Source organism: Trachemys scripta, chromosome 15 (assembly GCF_013100865.1).
Source record: "Trachemys scripta elegans isolate TJP31775 chromosome 15, CAS_Tse_1.0, whole genome shotgun sequence".
NCBI lineage: Eukaryota > Metazoa > Chordata > Testudines > Emydidae > Trachemys > Trachemys scripta.
The window spans coordinates 9,538,727-9,558,268 of record NC_048312.1 but is presented as its reverse complement, the minus strand read 5'-3'; the positions used below and the strand labels follow the sequence as shown (position 1 = coordinate 9,558,268).

The 19,542-nt window shown below is 48.4% G+C and overlaps 1 protein-coding gene across 1 annotated transcript in view; it reads right to left on the bottom strand.

The window, feature by feature from the left end:
* Window positions 1-11,595, bottom strand: part of TMEM132B (transmembrane protein 132B) — a 379,313-nt gene extending 367,718 nt beyond the window's left edge. Inside the window, exon 1 of the mRNA XM_034791339.1 lies at window positions 11,082-11,595. Coding sequence (XP_034647230.1) covers window positions 11,082-11,163 — 82 coding nt within the window. The 5' untranslated portion in view covers window positions 11,164-11,595. The remainder of the gene's footprint in view (window positions 1-11,081) is intronic.
* Window positions 11,596-19,542: the final 7,947 nt, after the last annotated feature.

Below are 19,542 nucleotides of genomic sequence, written 5' to 3'. Positions count from 1 at the left end.
CAAGAAAGGGCAGGCCCGGGTGAGGCACCTACCTCCAGGAGGGGCATCACAGCTGTGAATCCCAAATGGAGTTAGGCACCTGAGTACCTTAGAGGGGTGGGGCCTGAGCCCCACCCTTCTCCTCAGCATTTCCTACTGGCTGACTTAGGCCACTCCCCACTCAGCTTGTTGGCTTCTGAGAATCCCATTCATAGGCACCTAACTGTCCCTATGCCTTGTACAGGGAACCGAGGGGGCCTAACGCAGAGCTGAGAATTCCACTAGGTGGCAGGGTACCTAAAAATTAGGCATTACAAATTCCTTTGGCGATTTAGCCCTAAGGCTAGGTCTACACTACCCGCCTGAATCGGCGGATGGAAATCGATCTCTCGGGGATCGAATTATCGTGGCTTGTCGGGACGCGACAATCGATCCCCGAATTGACGCTCTTACTCCACCAGCAGAGGTGGGAGTAAGCGCCGTCGACGGGGAGCCGCGGAGGTCGATTTTGCCGCCGTCCTCACAGAGGGGTAAGTCGGCTCCGATAGGTCGAATTCAGCTACGCTATCAGGAGTCTGTGGCAGCATCAGGGAAGTGAACTCAGGTTTCCCCAACTCACAGAGTAGTGCCCTAACCATCAGACCTCTCTCTGGTTGCTGTTTTCCATCTCAGTGGTGGGGGAAGTGATCACACAGAGAGAATCTGCAAAGCGATTTGAGAGGAACACAGCTGTACAAATAGAAGATATTGGAAACTGCATTAAGGTGGGAAAAAAAACACGCATATGCAGTAGGCTCTGGCCTAGTGGAAGACTCGTGTTTGCTCCTGGCATATGAGTCTCCCGCAGCAGAGCCCTTTCATGAGAACAGAAGTGAGTGAAACATCTTCCCCAAGCTCTGCAAAATGGTGTGTGTGTGTGTGTGTGAAATCTGATGCCACACTTAGTTTCTGTCTTTGCCTGAAGTGGCAAGAGACAGTGAGGGGTGTAATCAACACTTTTTAAATGATCTTAAATGACAGCCAAATTGATCAAGTGGCAAGTCTCAGCTGCTTTTGCACTTGAACAAACTGGTTTTCTGTGAAAAATAGTGTCTACGTTGCCTTTCAATAACTGATCTCCTGAAATATGCATACCTGCCTTCATTTCATCACCAAAATTTGGAAGAAAAGCAGTTTCCACACAAAATCTGGAGTACCTCATAAATTAACGAAGTTTTCCCAGCTCTAACACCCACTTCTGTAACCAAAGAACAATTGGAAGTGTTGCAAGAGTATTTTTGGATTATCATATATATTGCACTCATGCCTAGAAGCCAGCCAGGTCAGGATCCCATTGCGTTCGGTGCAAACATATAGCCACTTCCCCAAAGATCTTCCTCTGAATATACCCCAGTGGTCACCCTCCAGGATAGGCAGGGCAGCAAATCTTACAGCAATCTGAGCCACATAAGGACCTAGACAGAGTCAGATAGAGTATGCTCTTTACCCACTGCTGTAACTCGCCTCAGAGGACGTCTTTGCATGTCAGTTTTGCCTCTTCGCTTTCAGATGTCGACAGCCTCCACTGAGGGACCGTTTGGAAAAATTCCTGACAATGTGGAACAGAAGCATCTTCCACTACCTAAAAAGCACCGAGGGACATTAACAAGTGGTAATTCTCACTGAAAAGCCTTAAAGTGAGAATATTTGAAGGCTGTACTTGGAGAGTGTTGATGTGCGATAATCACATTCCAATGCACCAGCAGAGCAATTGTCAAAGGTTAGTGCGATCTTTCTGTGAAAAAAAATTCCAGCCACTGCCTGTCATTAATAGCATCAAGTGTCTGGTGAAAGTTCAATGGGACTGATTTTAGTCTCCCTTACACAGTCAATTTCAGCAAAGTTGGTCCTCACTTAAAATTTGTATGAGAGAGCAGAATCAGGCCCGCTATCATCAGTAAGTTAGAAAGCGAAGAACAGGCAAGCACAGACGCTGATCTCAGTTACACCACTATGTAAACAATTCAGGTCAGAGGAGTTAGTCCAGATTTACAACTAACGTAGCAAGAAAAGAATGTGGCTCATTAAACAGTAAACATGGCAAATTCACAGGCATGCGTCTCTCTGGAGAACATGGTCCATTGAGTGGCTGATACGTAGCTGATTGAGAATATGCCTGGCTCCTTCACGCATGCCAAATACAGTTACGTGAACAAAACTTGTATCTTTGCACATAAACAGATAACTTTGCACATACCCATCTGCAGATGCCAATACCATTCTGTGCCCAATCCTGCTTCCCCAGCGAGCTTTACAATTGACATCAGTGGGAGCAGCTTGATGAGTTAATGCAGCCCGAAGCTATACATATCTGTACCCACACTCACGCCACCCTGTGAGCAACCCCGTTTAACAACCAGGGGCAACAATCAGCAAGCAAGTCCTTAGCGGCAGCATGGCTTCTTTGGCAGGCACATGTCTAGGGAGCTAGAGGATGGGACAGGAGGCACAAGGGTGACATCCTGGCCCCACTGAAGTCAATGGGAGACTTCAGCAGAGCCAGCAGGATTTCACCTAACATCTCCGTGCCGATGACACGCTGGGGACACCCTGCTACTCCCATGGGAAAGCAAATCCTGTCACCCTGATGTCCCGAAAGATTCATTTGGAGGGAACTCAGCAAGTGGAACCTCAGGGAGTTTTCCCTCCCCCAGGCCCTCTTCCCTCAGGAATTCCTGCAGCGGGGCCAGTCTGGCCCTAGATGGTTCCATTATAAAGAGTAAGCAGTGTTAACGTCGGTTTAGTCACTGGGACAGCAGTGTTTCGAGTGAGTGTCTCGAAGCCTGGATCGTGCCCAGTAATAAAATACACCAAATCTAATTGTACTGTATGGATTTTTGTATGTAACTATTTTGGAGTCGAAACCTAAAGAGAGACTATCGATCAGCTAAAAAGTCTGATTTCAGTGAATGGAGCATTGAGACCAACCTTGACAAATTGAAGAAAATGATCAAAAATTGAAACACGCTCAGTCTGAAGGATTTTCTACTGTTTGAAATATACAATACCAGGCTGCCATATCAGTGACTAAAGAATATTGAGCAAGGACAGCACTGTACTCTCACTGGACCAGATTCTGATTTCAGTAACAATGCCATAAATCCAGAGTCATTCCATTTACTTCAGTGGAGCTACACCAGATTTACACTGGTGTGATGTGAAATCAGAGCGTTTGAAATATATTCCTTTAGTGGATCTTTCAGCAGGAGGCAGCATATGATTCTACACACACACACACACACACACACACACACACACACACACACACAGCTCCATTGTGAAAAGAAACCTTATTAGAGGAAATATTTAAATCTAGCGGATGCTGTACTAATGTGTAAAAAATAATCTGCATTTTTAAACTTCTTGTGCGATCACATTTTAGAAATTTGTTGTACAACAGATACTCTGGGTTTTTAGTTGCAAAGATGGCTCTGCATAAAAATGCTCCTATATTCTGTAGCTAGAGTAATAGGTAGATACACACATCTATAATCCCCCTCCACCTCTTCCATTCCAAGTGCTTTTTTTGCACACAGGGATCTTCATGGCCTGTGTACATTTTACAGCCATTAAGGCAGTAAAGTCATTAAACGAAAAGTGAGTTAACTAGGGTCCTGAGCTCTCCATGTCTCACCCAACAAGCAGACAACAGCACTGATGCATGCTCACCTGCACAGGAGACGACAGTACCTCCTGTTGATCAAAAGTGACCACTACAACCAGTTGAGAAATTACCTGGAAGGATTCTAAAGAGAGTCCCATTCAGCTCTTCCTACCTGCAAGGAGGCTAATTGCAATGCCTTAAGGATGGGAAGGGTTCCAGGTGGAATCAGGCAGGCATGTGAAAAGTCAGGTAACTCGTCCAGGTCATCCATAGGATACCTGTTCACAGAACCTTAGAGACAGTCTCACTGCTGCCAGGCAACTGACCAAGGACCACCACCAGGAAGATACACTCCAGAGCATGGCATATGGGGCCACTAGCATCCAGGCGTGTGCACCCTGCTTAAAGCCCCATGAGCTCCAGTAATTGTGCCACCAGAGACAGGAGACTGATCTCTCTATTGGAGTCTCACAGCGTGATTTGGGCAACACACTGGAGAACAAACAAGTCGAGTGCACTTCAGAAAGCTGTCCAGAACAGGGTGAGGCGAACACAGAGCAGAACAACTGGTCCGAGACACAGAGGTGCCCACAGAGCTGTCTGAATAAAGCCCCAGGTTGCCATGTCTCTGGGGGTATTAAATAGATGAAATGATTGGGGTGATCAGTAACGTACCACAGACGATTCCTGAAAGGCGCTTGTTAAAATGCTACCACCTTGCAGACGGAAACCTTGGGAAGATTTCCCTGCCTTTCACTGTTCCTCACCTCTCTGGTCCACAAGCAAATGCACTCAAAGCCTATCAGGCGATGAGCAAACATGTGTTGTGGGAGTTTGTGAGCAGGGTGTGAACTCCAGCTGCTTTACCGCACACCCTGTATTTCATCCAAAGTGACCCCCTTCCAACAGGCTGAGTTTAGTAGCCATGAGCAATAACACCAAAATAAGCATTTCCTCCCTCAAGGTTGGCTGTTCCCAGGGCTTCCCTGCAAAGACCATGTTATCCTAGACCTCAGCTCTTGCACCCAGAAAGACACTTGGATCACTTGATGCCTGTTCTGTTCATTCCCTTCGAAGCACCTGGCATTGGCCATTGTCGGACCATCGGTCTGACCCAGTATGGCCATTCTTATGTTCCCTTTCACCAAGAGCCATGCACCCTTATATCCAGAGGAGAGTTAACCTACCACACTTGCTAATGAATCGGGAAGAAATAATCAGCGTATCCCTGTAGGATTCCAACACTGCTCAAGTGTAGGTCAACAGAAGCTGCTGCTGCTGCCCTGTGGAGCTATTGGTTGTGCGGGGGGCAGCATTCCCCCTGAAGAGAAAGCAATGAGCCTATCCTGAAACCAAACTGTCCACCAGCCTGCCAGCCCCTTAAACCTCCTCATTGGGCCTTCACCTGTATCCTGGAGGCCAATGGAGACTGTACATAGAATAAAGCCTGCAGGATCTGGCCCTTACTCATGCCAACTTCCATGCTCGCAAATGAATGACTGTCTAAGTCAGTAATACTCAGACTGCGGCTCTCGAGCAACGAGTGCCTCTTTAATGTGTCTCTTGCAGGTCTTTGCAGCACAATATTAAACCACTGTGTGATTTAATTATTAACTAATCTAAGTTGTTAACCAATCAGCTCTTTACTGTGATATTAACCAACAGTAGTTGATAAAATACTTGGTCAGGCATTTTGCTGGGAGAATTTTATATCTAAATCCACACACACACACACACACACACACACACACACACACACTCTCTTTTTATATAAAACTAAATATTTAAATATGAATATATAGTACTATAGTAAATGAAACAATGAATTCACATGACTGTGGCTCTTTTGAATAGTGTTAATCGCTCATTTGTCTCCTGAACCACTGAGGTCCGAGTATCACTGGTATAAACTGAGCTCCTTAGAAGTGAGGAGAGGAACAGAAAAACAAGAAGGGGAACCACGTTGCTGCTGAAATTGAATAAATTTCTGCACTGCTCCCCATCTTCTGGCTGGCAAGGGTAAAAGGCAAAGAGCAGACAAACAGATTTCCCTCAAGCAGACATATTACATTGTCTCCTCGTTATAGAGCGGAGATGTGGAATATTCTCGTTACCTAGCAGTAAAGAAGAGCCACCAGATGCTTTCAGTAGGATCATTTTAAAATATTCTCCCTATTATGGGTAAACATCAAAGAGTTCGGGAGTTTATTTCACAAAAGGACCCAAACCTTTGCATGCTTCTCCGAAGCACAGGATCTGAACCTCTTGGCTCTGCAGAACCAGGGCTGGTAGTCTCAGACTGACAGGCTTGCTCATCAAATTCCCTTTGGCTTCTGAGCAGGTCAGAAAGGTGCACAAACTCCACTTTCTTGTAGCCCTTTGGCATTTCACCTTCTGCTTCTACTCAGAACCAGCAGACGCAGAAGCAAAGATACCCATCAGATATAACAAAGGGGGGGGGGCGGAGTTCTGAATATTTCAAAGCCTCACAGAAAGTTTGAACTTTGGGTGAAGTTTTGTGATGCCCCAGAAAGTGCTGCTTCTGGAAGGTATCAGCCATGCAAGATTTTCAGACAATGCTACTTACCCAGAGGTGAAAGTAAGCCGGTACGGTCTGGCGTACCGGCAAGAGCAGGTACGCTGTGCCGGACTGGACCAGCTTCCCCGGCAGTGATTTAAAGGGCCCGGTGCTCCTGCCACTATGGGGAGCCCCAGGCCCTTTAAATCATGACTGGAGCCCTGCCGCCCCGGGATGGCAGCAGCAGGGCTCCTGCGGCGAATTAAAGGGCCAGGAGCTCTGCGGCGGCCGGAGCCCCGGGCCCTTTAATTCGCCCCTGAGCTCCCAACTGCCTCTGCAGCTGGGAGATCTAGGATGATTTAAAGGCGCCGCCTCTTCCAGTTGAGGCCACGCCTCTCCTGGTTGAGGCCATGCCCCCGCTCAGGACTCCAGCATACCAGTAAGTCCTTTAAGTTACTTTCACCCCTGTACTTACCACATTTGCAAAGACAAGAACTGGAGGACATGGAAAAGTCCCAAGAGGAGTAAAGTACACAGGCCACCCGTAAGCTTCCAAAATCCCCAGAGCTGGCTTGGGTTGTCACCAGTTTTAATGGCCTCATTGGGAGCTCGGAGGACATTTTCTAAAGCTCTGTCGCAGGGACCAATGGGGAGAGCAGGCAAGAAACAAAAAAGGTACAGAGTGAGAATCCTCCACGTGAGACTCCCCTAGGGCTGCGTACTAAATTCAGCTTACTAATGGCTATATTAGAACAGAGTATGGTAGACACAAATGGCTCCTGTCTTCACAATGGACCAAACTCAAAGCCCGGATCTCAATAGCCCTGAACTCTGCAATCTCTGAAATCCAGAGTGGACATGACTTTTGTAACTTGGGGCCACCACTCATTCCCACCTTCATTGCCAAAATGCAAGAGATGAGGAAACCCCTTAGTACTGTTAGCAGTCTACAACAAGTATGCAGAATGAAGACATTTGCTAGGCAGGATTTGGATTAGTCTCTAATTTCTAAAGTAGATTTTCACTCATTCTAACTCCCTCAGCTCACAGACCATAGACTGCCCTGTCATCTACAACCCATACTCCAGGGGTGGCCAACCTGTGGCTCTGGAGACACATGCGGCTCTTCAGAAGTTAATATGCAGCTCCTAGTATAGGCACCGACTCCGGTGCTGGAGCTACAGGCGCCAACTTTCCAATGTGCCGGGGGGTGCTCACTGCCCATCCCTTGGCTCTGCCACAGGCCCTGCCCCCACTCCACCCCTTCCCGGCCCCTCCCCTGAGCCTGCCGTGCCCTCACTCCTCTCCCCCCCCCCCCCAGTGCCTCCTGCACACCATGAAACAGCTGATCGGGATGTGCGGGGAGGGAGGGGGAGGTGGTGATCGGCAGGGCTGCCGGCGGGTGGGAGGTGCTGGGGAGCGGATGCGAGGCTGTTGATGTATTACTGTGGCTCTTTGGCAATGGACATTGGTAAATTCTGGCTCCTTCTCAGGCTCAGGTTGGCCACCCCTGCCATACTCGATGGGCATGACACAGGCCAGCTCTAGTGTATGGTGAACAGTGCACTAGAATAGATGGCCAAAGAGAAGAGTAGGACTCTGGAGGTGTTCAGACACCAGCATGAACTACAACTGCACTGCTCCTTCCCAAAGCGCACAGAGTAGTTTGAAGAGCAGAGGTAGAACATTACAGAAGGCGGCTAAGAAGGTACATTTCCAGCAACAAAGCGGGTTTCCATACATATAAGCACTCAGAATGTTGCAGGAATCACACCCACAACCTACTCTCACCATGGTAGCTACCCACAGAATTGGGGGGGGGGGGAGAGGCAGTAAAAGCAAGTCAGAAAGGAGATGCACATTACAATGAGTAAGGAAAAAAAAAACCCACTCCATTGCTACTACTGTAGACAGAGGCAGCGGCAGTGGGTTTCAACCTGTGGTCCGCGGACCCCAAGGGTCCGCAGACTATATCTAAGATTTCCAAAAGGAACCACATCTCCATTTGAAATTTTTTAAAAGTGTCCACAAATGAAAAAAGGTTGCAAACCACTGGTCTCCAGCTCTAACTATCATGAAATCAAATGCTGGGTCTTACTCAGGCAATTCATATTTCAAAAAGTCAACAGCTTGTAAAGGACTATTGCATGTCAACAAACACAATGACACTGCCCAGGCGTTCCCCACCCGCACTATGTCTATTAATGGGGGTGTGGGGTGTTAAGCTTTGGCAAGTAGAGTGTCCCAGGTCTGTTTTCTCACATCCCCCAGGGCGAGCTGATAAAACACATTTGCTCGCGTTGCTGGGGAGGGAAATGGAATTTGTGCCTCGCTATCCGTGCACTGGCAGCAGGATTTGGGATTAGAAAAAATTCCCCAACTGATTCTCCCAGGACAGGCCACTGAGAGGAAGGTTTAAGTGCAGAGATGCGGAAAGGTAAACATGCCTTGGAGAATGTTGCTGAGTTTTTCTGTGCTCTTGGGCTATTTGGTTCGAGTTCTGGCTGACACTTCCTATTCTTCCCCCCCCCCCCCAAGACATATATCCAGAAGGACTGAAAATTAACTCCTTTCTCGCTAGCAGTTTGCAGCATTTTTTTTCCATTTTCTGCACACATAACTTAAGGACCTTTATTGAAATCTGTCCTATCTGCATACAAAGACTCGTGGTGTCCCAGTTAATAGTGATAACTGGGCTACTAAATTCACATCACGAGGGTCACTCGTATTTAATCTGAAATCCTTCAATCACTAACTATTCAGCGTGAGCGTTTCCATACTCAGCGCAAGCTAAATATCTACAACCAAATGTGACAGCCAGGCTGCTCCAGGGCCAATAAAAACAGAAGCAAGACCGCGCAATTTCAGCACCGGCGCATCTACATTAAACTTGTTTTTAAACTACCATTGTTCAGTTCTAAACAGCTGGGCGGGAGCCCACGCTCCTAGTGGGGACTTCTAATGTTCCCGGAGAAGGTCCTTCGAGACTTCTGCAAGAGCAGGGGATGTAATGTTCGCCCTAAAGAGGAAATCGGACCGTTTCCCCCAGACCCAAAATAAAACGCTGCTCTCGCGCTCAATTGCAAACATAACGCAGGTATATCATATCGTTTAAAATCGGTTGCTTTCAAAACATGAATCGATTGGCTCATCTACTATAGACCTGATAACCTGCAAGATGCTGAGATTCGCATGGGAGATGCTCAGAGCCCTCAACTCCCCACTCAGTGAAGCTTGCAGGAGCAGGTCCTAAATATGCCAGCGAAACTACAGAGTCTTTAGTCCTGCAAGAGTGGTCCCACTAGACTCAGTGGGTCCGATCAGGGCATCCGTTGTTTTAAAGCAGAACCCCATTGTCTGCAAAGATCTATTAATGCCGGGATACGGTCCAAGGGGACTAGTCCGCCTGAGTTAAAGACAGGGTTTGTGGGACGGGGACCTTTCTTTCCCAGCTATTCCTCAATCCCTGTTGCTATTTATCAAGCCAAAAGGAGCATGTAACACACCGCGTCCTGGCCAATCTCCTTACATCCAGGAAAGGTGGCCCTAGCATCCTTTTACCTACGCGTTTGGAATTCCTGGATTTTCTTTCACAGAAACTGCAAAAAAGGGGGGGGTGTCCGGTGAGCATTTCCCACTCAGCGACAACCCCCCCGGGACAGTCGGGATCTTTACACTTCTGTTCGCTCGCTTTTTGTTAACTCTGCTCTTGCCCCAGGGCTGTTAAGTCAGCAAGTCGGAGTAACTCGCCCCCCCCCCGGATTTCTTGTAAACACACAGCGGTAAAGTTTTCCTCCAGAAAGTTGCAAAGCCCTCAGATTCGGGGCTGTCCCCACCGATCCGTGGGATGGTTCCGGACAGGGGCCGAGGACCTGGGAGTAAACGCAATTGTGCGACCATCAGGGAACCTGTTGGTTGAGCACCTGCTCATCTCGAGTGACTGCATCGCATAAGAAGGCACCGGGGAGCAATCAGTGCAAACCCGGGGAGAGAAAGCTGCCCTCCGGCACATGGATTTGCTGTGACATTTCACCTCGTGCCGGTGAGTTCCCCATTGTCACTGGGATGTGCAAATCTAGGGCTGCAAAGCAGGAGAAATACAGATGGCTTCAGACTTTCTACAACCATCCCTGACATCTCCCCAGTGCTGGCGGAGGCACCGCCAGACATTCCATTTGGCAGCACTCCTCTGGCCACCCACCTCCGCCCGTGGGTGTCCCGGGGGGGGTCACAAGTTGGAATCGGCCAGCTAGCCATAGGGGAGGAGAGGCGAGGCTATAAAGCATTCCCATGACCCGAGCCGAGAGAGAGAGGCAGGGCTGGGAGCGAAGGCGAGGGAGCCCAGCAGGTGGGTGGAGGCAGCAGCTGTCAGAAAACCCTTTCCCCTCGTTCCCGACTGGGAAAGCTGGAGCTCCCCCGCAGCAGCTGGAGCGAGCTTTGCCAGGGGTCAGCCAGGGCTTGTGGGGTCGCTCCAGAGCCGATAGCTGGGACCTGAACGGGGGGGCTGCTATTTCGGGCACACACCCGCAGGAGACTGAACCCCAGGACCGTAGTGGGAAAGAAGGGCCGGTCCAGGAAGGGACTGTCACACCAGTGGGCAGTGTGGGAGGCGCTGCCCTCCCCCCAGAGTGAGAGATCGGGGGGGCCCCCAGGCAGGTACCCAGCATCCTCAGTCCCTTGCGGACAGTTTGCGACCTGGGAGGGGGGGTTCCGCCTTAAGTTTATTTGCGTAACTTTGCGCTGCCCGGATCTTTCCTCTCCAACGCTGCGAGCCAGGAGACGGAAGGCTGGGGACACGCGTGGGAATGGACACGCCAGCGAGCCCCATCCTCCCCGGGTCACACGAGAAACCCCCGCACCGCGCCCCCTGTGTCCAGCCCGCAGCCTCGGGGAGCCACAACGAGGAAAACTTCGGGGGTGGGGGGGAGGGAGGGAAGTTACCTTTGCACAGCAGGGCAGCCAGCGCCAGCGCCAGCACCGGGCACCTGGGCTCCATCCTCTCTGCTCCATCCCCAGCAGTCATGGTGCGGAGTTATGTGCAGGGGCGCGTGTCTGGGGGGGTCTGAGTAAACAGATCCCCCTCCCCGCTTTTTTCCCCTTGTGGTTAAACCAAACCCCCCTGAAGAACCGGCTCCGGCCCGCCAGCGATCATCACAGCCCCCGGGAAAGCCGAGCCCCTTGGGGAAGGGCCGGGGCCCCGCAGCCCGTCATCCTCGGCGCAAGGCGGCTGGCCCCGCAGTCTCCGCTCATCCCAGCGCCGCGGGAAACCCTCGCCCATCCCCGGGCGCCGCGGCCGGAATCTCCTGCACCGCGAGTGCTTGCAAATCCTCCCCGGCGGCCGGCTCCACCCCGGCGGCTGCTTCCTGCTTCTTCCCCCGCCTGCGGCCGGAGCCCAGCCCGGGCGACCGCTGCGCTCCAGCCGGGGACCGCGGCGCGCCCGTCTCACCTCCGAGCGGGGCGCATCTGCGAGCGGCTGCAGGATCTCTCCCCCCCCCCTCCAGTGCTACAGCGCGGGGGGGCGGCGAGTGACAAGGCGGCAGGGCCAATGGAAGGGGGGTGGGCTGGGAAACGGGACAGGCGGGGGGGGCAGCGGGCGGACACCCCGGGAACCCCCAGGAGTTGCGGGGGCGGGGAATCGCTTTTACCTGCCTGGGCTGCAGCCGAAGGGGAGCGGGGGGAGGCAGCGAGGCTCTGGCTCGGGGAAGCGGGGGGGGGGGGCTCTAGCTCACCCCGCGGGAGGAGGGCGCAGGACGGGGGGGTACGAAGGAGGAGCAGCCTGGGAGAAGCGGGGGAAAGGAGGATCTCAGCTAGGCTGGCCCCAGCCAGGAGAACAACCGTGGGGAGACCGGGAGAAGCGGCTGCTCGGGAAGTTGTTCAACTCCGCCGTGCAGGGGGTGGGGGACACCCCAGCGCGCCTCCTCTGCCGGGGGGAAGCGTATAGACCGTACGCGTCCGGGGCTCCCTCTGCCCCGCTCGCTCCGGGCCGGAGGAAGGGCAGCGCTCGGTGGTTTCATACCAGCCCCCGGCTGGGCTCTTCGCCGCTCGCTGCCGGGCGGGAGGTTTGATTCCTGAGCAGGTGCGGAGTGGTTTGCGGTAGGAGAAGCCAAATCCAGCCCAGGCTCCCCTGAGGAGCTGAGATCCATAGGGCAGGACCGAGGAGAGGATTTCTTGGGGAGCGGGAGGCGGTTTTAGGGGACAGTCAGTATCAGCTTGAGCTCCAGGTTGCCTTTCTCCCGTCTCTGTCCCCTTAAAACTACTGTGGGGGCCCAGGCCACTTCCCAGCAAAGCCGGATACCCTCCCAGCAGGAGCCACTCCCTGGTGTTTCAACAGGTGCAAGAGAGAGGCGCAAACAAGGCCCAGGTTTTTCCCATTCCGCTATTGTCACAAAACTCCTCTGGGCCATAGAGCACCTGGGCCCAGGGCTGTTTTCAAACCAGCTCCTTAGGCAGAGCGCAGTGAAGGCAGGTCCTGCTTTAAAAACAAATGGAGGGGAGTAGAGCCAGTGCTTCCTTTGAACCCTCCTTAACTACAGATATGTTTGTCACACTGGCTCTTTGTACATAATGAACAGTCCCTAGCTGTTCAGAAGGTCTTCAGCCACCATGACAAGCTGTCTCGCTGCAGCCAAACAGAACTTAGTGCAGAAGGATTGAAGCTATTCTTTATTAACATGAGAGTAGCACTCAAGATAGGGCTGTACAGACATGTAGCAAAATACAGCCCCTGCCCCCCCAGAGATACAATCTGTACACAATAATCAGCAGGTGATGGAAAATACCAAGAGCTAACCCCAAATGGTTTTTTGCTCTCATTTCTCTGGGTGACTGTCCCCACCCCTCTTTTCATTGTGGTCACGCTAGATTGAGTGGACGCCTCAGAGATAAGGACAGACATTTCCACAGAAGCCTTTCATTAGCTAAATGTGTGGCAGCGCTTCTGTGGTGGAGGAGTGTAGAATGGCATGTTCCAGAGCGCAGCAAGAATGAATGAAGGCAAAGCCTCTGTTGGGCCTGGCTTTCCTTTCCTGGGTGCCTGACAGGGCATATCAAGTGCATGGTGTGACCCGCCAGCGGGGCCTTTGCATGGCACCACCAACCTCAGCAAGGATTCAAAGGCAGCTCTGGAGCATGGTAAGGGAATGTCCAAAAGCTGCAGCCACCCGCAACCCGTAACTTTGCCTTCTACCCCCAAAAGCAAAGCGAAGGGCACCGCTCCCTGCCTCCCTTGGGTGCCCCGCGCTCCCACCGAGTTCAAGCAATGCCACAGGGAGCCTTTTGTGCGCTGTAGAATGGATGCAAGTCGCTTAAGAACTACACAAAATGGCAAATCAATCCTCTGCGCTTTTCGGTTCCTCTGGCTTCACAGCTGCCCACCCTCATAGCAAGAATATCAAGCACTACAATGGAAGAGAAACAAGGGACAGCGGCTGCCCACAGCACAAAGCTTCTATTCTCAAAGGGTTTTCTCCAGAGGGAGAAGAGAGAGAGAATTCTACTTTCACATATTGAAGTTGTTTTTCACCATCAGCATCGCCCTGAAAAATCCACCCCAAGCTAAACTCCATCGATCCATAGCAGCTACTCCTATGTTTAAAAACTACCTGCTCATTTTGCCATATTTCTATGGCGTTGCCCCTTTTGACCCAAGCACCCAGTCGAAGTTTGGGGCCTGATGGGTGTTCCAATTGGGAGTAGAAATTGGTAGTAATCTGTCATTTCTTTGTAAATAAACAACACTACATCAAAGAAATATCGAAGTCCTGTATCTCTGAAGCAAAGAGAATCAAGTAGCAGGAAATGGCGTCTTTTGTTTACAGCAAGGGCATGCTTTTCAGCTTGCACTCCTGACACAAAAATCTCTCCCCAGTTTTCTTGCAGGGTCAGCCATCCTTCTTTCAGCTGCTCCTTTAGGCAGTCTCTCTCTCTCTCTCTCGCCTGTTTTTCTTGTCTGATCTCAGTTTCTTCATGTTCTGCCATCCTCCACGCACCCCCAAAACAATATTCAATCAGAGCTCCAGCATGGCTTCACACACTCCTTGTCTCTAAGGTGTGGGGCCTGTTTCCATCCCTCATCCGATCATGCCCCTGGGCAGAGTTCCTTGGGGCAATGTCCATTGACTCCTGAGACACCTTTGAGGAGCAGTGCCTGCTGTCAGGGTTTCTCTGCTCAGTGTCCCCCCCTGGATCCCTGAGTTTTAATCCCCAGTCCCCTCCCTATTTTTTCATTTGTTGTCCCCAGTGCTCACTTGCAGCCTAGGTCCAATAGCTCCTCCCCCTCAGTGGAGGGGGTGGGCCTATACTGTGGGCAGGCCCATATGTCCTAGTATATAGGTTGGGGGTTATGTTTTCAGTTATTATAACTGAAGGGTGAGTTCATATCTATCAACCTCAATCCCATAACACATTGTCACCCAGTTCATAACGCTGGTTATCAAGAGCGGTTTTGTTTTTCAGATGGTCTCTCCCAGCCCATACAAGCCAAAATATAATTAACATCCCCTTCCCACAAACCGATGAAATGACATCCACTGGATTTTTTATAACTAAATATCTATGTGGTTTTCAAAAGTAAAAAGGGTCAGATTACATTCTAAGAGAATTTGGGGCATTTGCTAACATAATTGCTTTGCTTTCAGTACATAAAATACTAAACCATGTATTAAAACACTCCATTTGGCCATGAGCATCTTCAGAGCTACTGTTAATAGATGCCCAACTAAGTTTCAGACAAAAGAATTTGCCACTCCACTTGGAGGAGAATGTGTGTTAACAGCACACTGACAGCTGAGCATAGTCAATGCCGCCTGATTGATTTTTGTTTTTGAAGCATGTTCATTTACCCAGAAAAGGCAGAGAAACAAGAGCTTCCTTCCATGAGAACAGTGCAAGAAACCTCACGTCCCTAATCTACCAGTGGCAGGATGGCCAAACTACCCAAGACAACGCTGCACAGAACTGAGATTAAATTCTGAGTCAGAGTCTGACCTCCTGTATATTCCATTCTTACTACTTAGTCTCATTTTATGCATGAAGCTAGAAGATTTCTTACCCATCTTTTAACTACAGCAGTTAAAATGTATAACGGCTCCCCCTACGAATCATTTTGCTGCAGTTTCAAACAGGGCTTCATCTGACAACAGGCTTTTGGGAAGTGCTGTATTTATGCACGTTGCCTCTTTCCTAAGCATGCATTTAAAACTGCAAACGCTTCCAAATGCGAACCTAGGAACACACTAGAGGGAAAGGCTCTGATAGTGAGTCTGAATTTTAAAAGCACAGGATTTACTTATACAAATTTTGGTTGTGATGCAGGGATACAATAGGCTGCATTGTATTTTGAATCCTAACTTTAGTCACTAAATCCAAGCCAGGTTGTTTTTCAGTTCAATAAATTAAGCAGAGGTTTCTAAGAAGCAGCTGGCAAACTGGTGTGGATTTTTGATTCAACCTGTTTTGTGCATAAACATCATTCTCCTTTCCTTGTGCACAGCTTTTGTGGTTAAACATTTTTTCTTTATTTTTATTTTTTTGTCTGAGGGTTGCAACATTTTGGCAAAGCTTCATTTTTATTTCAAGATAAAATAAAGAGTTTTATTTCCGAGGGGCTTTGCTCGGAAAGGGGAAGTATAACAAAATCCCCCTCTCCTGGGATCTATTTGGAAACAATACTTAACAGTTGGGATAAAAAGGGGAAAACTACTGCCTATGAATTTGATGCTCTTGAGAAGGAGGTGCTGATTTCACTGGTTAGACAGCCAGGTGCTTTGTAAATTTTAGCCGAGCAAGACAGCCCGGCTGTGCAATCCCAGCCTGGGTCCATGCCAGTAGAAAATCCCACTTTTGTCAGACTGGGCCAACTTGGTGCGTTTGTTAAACAACCATCTCCTAGGGCCTAGGTGGAGACCACCAAACTGATTTCACTGAGCCCCAAGTAGTACTGAGCTCCTGTCAGTAGCAGTAAAATGGTTTTAGTGCATTAGCCCACTGGGTCACCAAATGACCTACCCTAATGCAAAATTAAAATTAGCTCAGATAGTGGAAACAATAGATGACATCTGCAACTGATCTCCTCCAGCTCTGGACTGACTAATGCAGATCCTCACTAAAATCATCCTTCACTGCAAAAAAAACACAAAAACCAAACAAAAAAACTAAGGATCCAACTCTCTGTTCTCTACAATATCACTCTTGCCTCCGTGCAAGAGAATATAACAATTATTCGGAATCCCCAGTTCCCGGGCAGAATTTGTCACATCTGTGACTGATCCATAATGTATGTGTGCACCATTTGCCCCTACAAAACTGGAGACAGAGGGGATTGCATGGTCATGTGTCTTGGAATGAGTGTTATTGACATAGTACAGCCACACAGGGTAAGAAAAGCAATGGGCAGCCCTTTCAATGGCATAGGGCAGCATCTTCTTTGGAACCAGATGGAGCCGCTGAACTGGTTTCTCTGCACATGTGTTGCTTTGCTGTGCTCTGCATAACCTGCCTTGCTCTGCATTTGGTCTGGGTCCCTCCCTGTTCCTTGCTTTCACAGGGGCTCCCTTTCTGGAGATGGAAGAACGCCTCAGTCCCACACAGCACCTAAATACAGATCAACAGGTTCCCCCTTCCTTCCCCCAGCAGGATGCAGTAGCTATCTATAAGAGGTTACACTCAGAAGCTAACAAGTACTTTGGGATACAGCTGGAGACACGGGTCCATCCTGCACTGCAAATTTCCACAGTCCAGCTGGGGGCCTTGGGAGGGAATAGGGTGTGTTGATTACACTTCTTCATCTGAATAAATATCAATGGTCCATCCATACTGCTTAAGTGCAGAAAAGGCAAAATGACCACCTCTGCAACATGTCCTAGATGCAGTTGCAGTGCTCAAGGGGTCCTGGGAAAACAGCTCCTGATTTTTGCTTTGATTATCATTTAAAATATTTTACTTACCTAGAGACTCCCCAGCAACTGCTGAATTTTTTCTTGCAGGCTAAAAGGCAGCGTCTGGGTGGTCACAGTCCAGGACCGGAACTTTTCCAGTGCATCTGTCCTTACTCAGCTCGCCAAGTTAGTGCCTATTGATGAAAGTGCAAGATTCCCCTCTAGCGGTCATTCTCATTATTGCTGGGAGGAAAAAAGCTGAGACATCTGTGGTGGAAAAATCTCTCACATACATGTGCAAAAAAAATCTCACACACACACACACACACACACACACACAGTAAAAAAAAAATCCTAAAACTAATCATAAATTCCCTCAAATGTGTTTCAATTTTTTAAAAAAAATCGAACTACTAGATATTTCCTGAACTGCCCTTTAACAAAATTCACTGGCTCTATCCCCTGCATCCAAAAATCTCCTGCAGGAACAAAAGTTTCAATATTCACTAAAAGCAAACCTGAGTCCTTTAAGGATTGAGTTTTTAATGCGATTACAACAAAACTGCTGGGAGAGAAAAAGGAAAGAGGAGTTTAACTAAATCTATGCCCATGGGTTCTTCCGTGCTTTTGTAAACAGGTCTCTGGGTTTTTTCTTTTCCCCTTTTCACATGAGCCAGCTTTTATGTAGCACTTCCTGTAATCCTGTTTGCCTCCTTAACAACTATTATTGTCATAAAATTTTTAAGTCTTCTGATTTACCGCTCCATGCAAATGGAAACATGAATAAATGCTTATCTTTCATAAGAGGAGAATGAAATGGTATGTAATTGTGAGACTCGAGAAATAAAAGAAGTCCAATTCATTCAGGAAGAATTAGGCCAAGGCAAGTAAAAGGAAACTCAGGGGTTTAAATTTCCTTAAGGAAACATAAGGTTAATTAAAAGAAGTCACTGCAATAATGAAGATCACCTTGCGCTCTTCTCTTTTACTCACTATAATAAAATACTATATGGCACATTTAGCTGCTAACTCAGCTTTAATGGACCCCAAATAAGTTTAATTGGATATGATGCACATTGTTCAACATCCTGTTTCTTTCCCAGAAAAGAGACTAGCTGCTGGCAACCAGTCAAGTGGTGATAAGGAAACTAATGTTACTGATCTAAGGTAAAATTGTCCTTGACCTGGATTCCCTCAATGACCAATGCTTCCTTGAGTTAAAACAGAGAAGAAAGGAACCAATTCTTGTTTCTCTGGAATTAGGTTAAGTATCAGCTTTCTTCCCTGAATATCTGTTTGAAGCACCTACAAAGGTAAAGCTTTCAACAACATTTTCCCCCTTCCCTTAGAAGTAGTCAACAGTTATTTGCTAACTCCCACGTGCGCTAGGTGCTGTACAAATGAAAATGCATTCCCCTGCCCCAAAGAGATTACTAGCATACCTCTCCACAGTCTACCCCTTACCTACAAAGACCAACATAATTCCACATCCTTCATTAGCTTCTCCTAATCCTATCTTCGAGCCTTGTTCCATGCTGCCCAAAATATTGTGAGCAACCTTCCAATCCTAATGCTCTAACCTCCCCTTTCACCCCACCTCACCTTCTTAAAAGGTTCATTTTTTCCAGCCCCCTCCAAAATAGTAACCCACATAAGTCAAGGACCTTACATAGGAGAAATAGCAAGACAAGACAAGAGCAGGGTATCTGGAAATCCTCCCATTATTGCTATGAATTTTTCAACTAAAAAAAACCCCTCACTAGTATTTGAGAGGCAAGACAGATCCAGAGATTCTGAAAACCTCTGATGAATTGATCAGGAAGCACCAACTTATATATATAACAATGTAACTGGCTGATAGCGATCAGTGGGATTCCATTAGTTGCATACATGATTTTTTTGGTCTGCGTCTTCCCATATCTGAGGGAGAATATAAACATTAAATATGTAGGCCAGGAGTAGTCAATAGATGGACCGCGGACCAAATCTGGACTGACAGATGCTTTTGAATGGACTCTTAATTATTTTTATTTACTAATTATTGTTATTTTCTCTGCAGCCGGGACCTTCACTATACCTTGACCAAGAAATTTGGATCTTGACAAAAAATAATTGACTACCCCTGAAGTTGATTTCTCAAGAAGTCATGAACTTCCTTGTTGTAAGTATAATGCTTTTATTTTAAATTTCTTCTACGGAGACCTTTGACTGCAACATAAAACCATTCGGCTAGCTAATAAGTGGGGAAATTGCCTTATTTATATTTACAAATTGTGAAATGGGTTTCCCCCATTAACACGACGCTTTCACTTTCTTGTGGGCAAACATATTTGTCTTGCAACAGACAAATCTTAAAACAGAAAAAGAATGACAGGAAGGCAGACCTTGGAGGATTTTGTCACCAAACGCTAGGGATTCTGTACAAATCAACAGATGAAAACTAGATGTTATCAGAGATAAAGGGCATCAGAATGAAAGAGCTTTTCAACACAGAATGCACTGTGCCTGGTGATCCTCTGGTAGCGAAG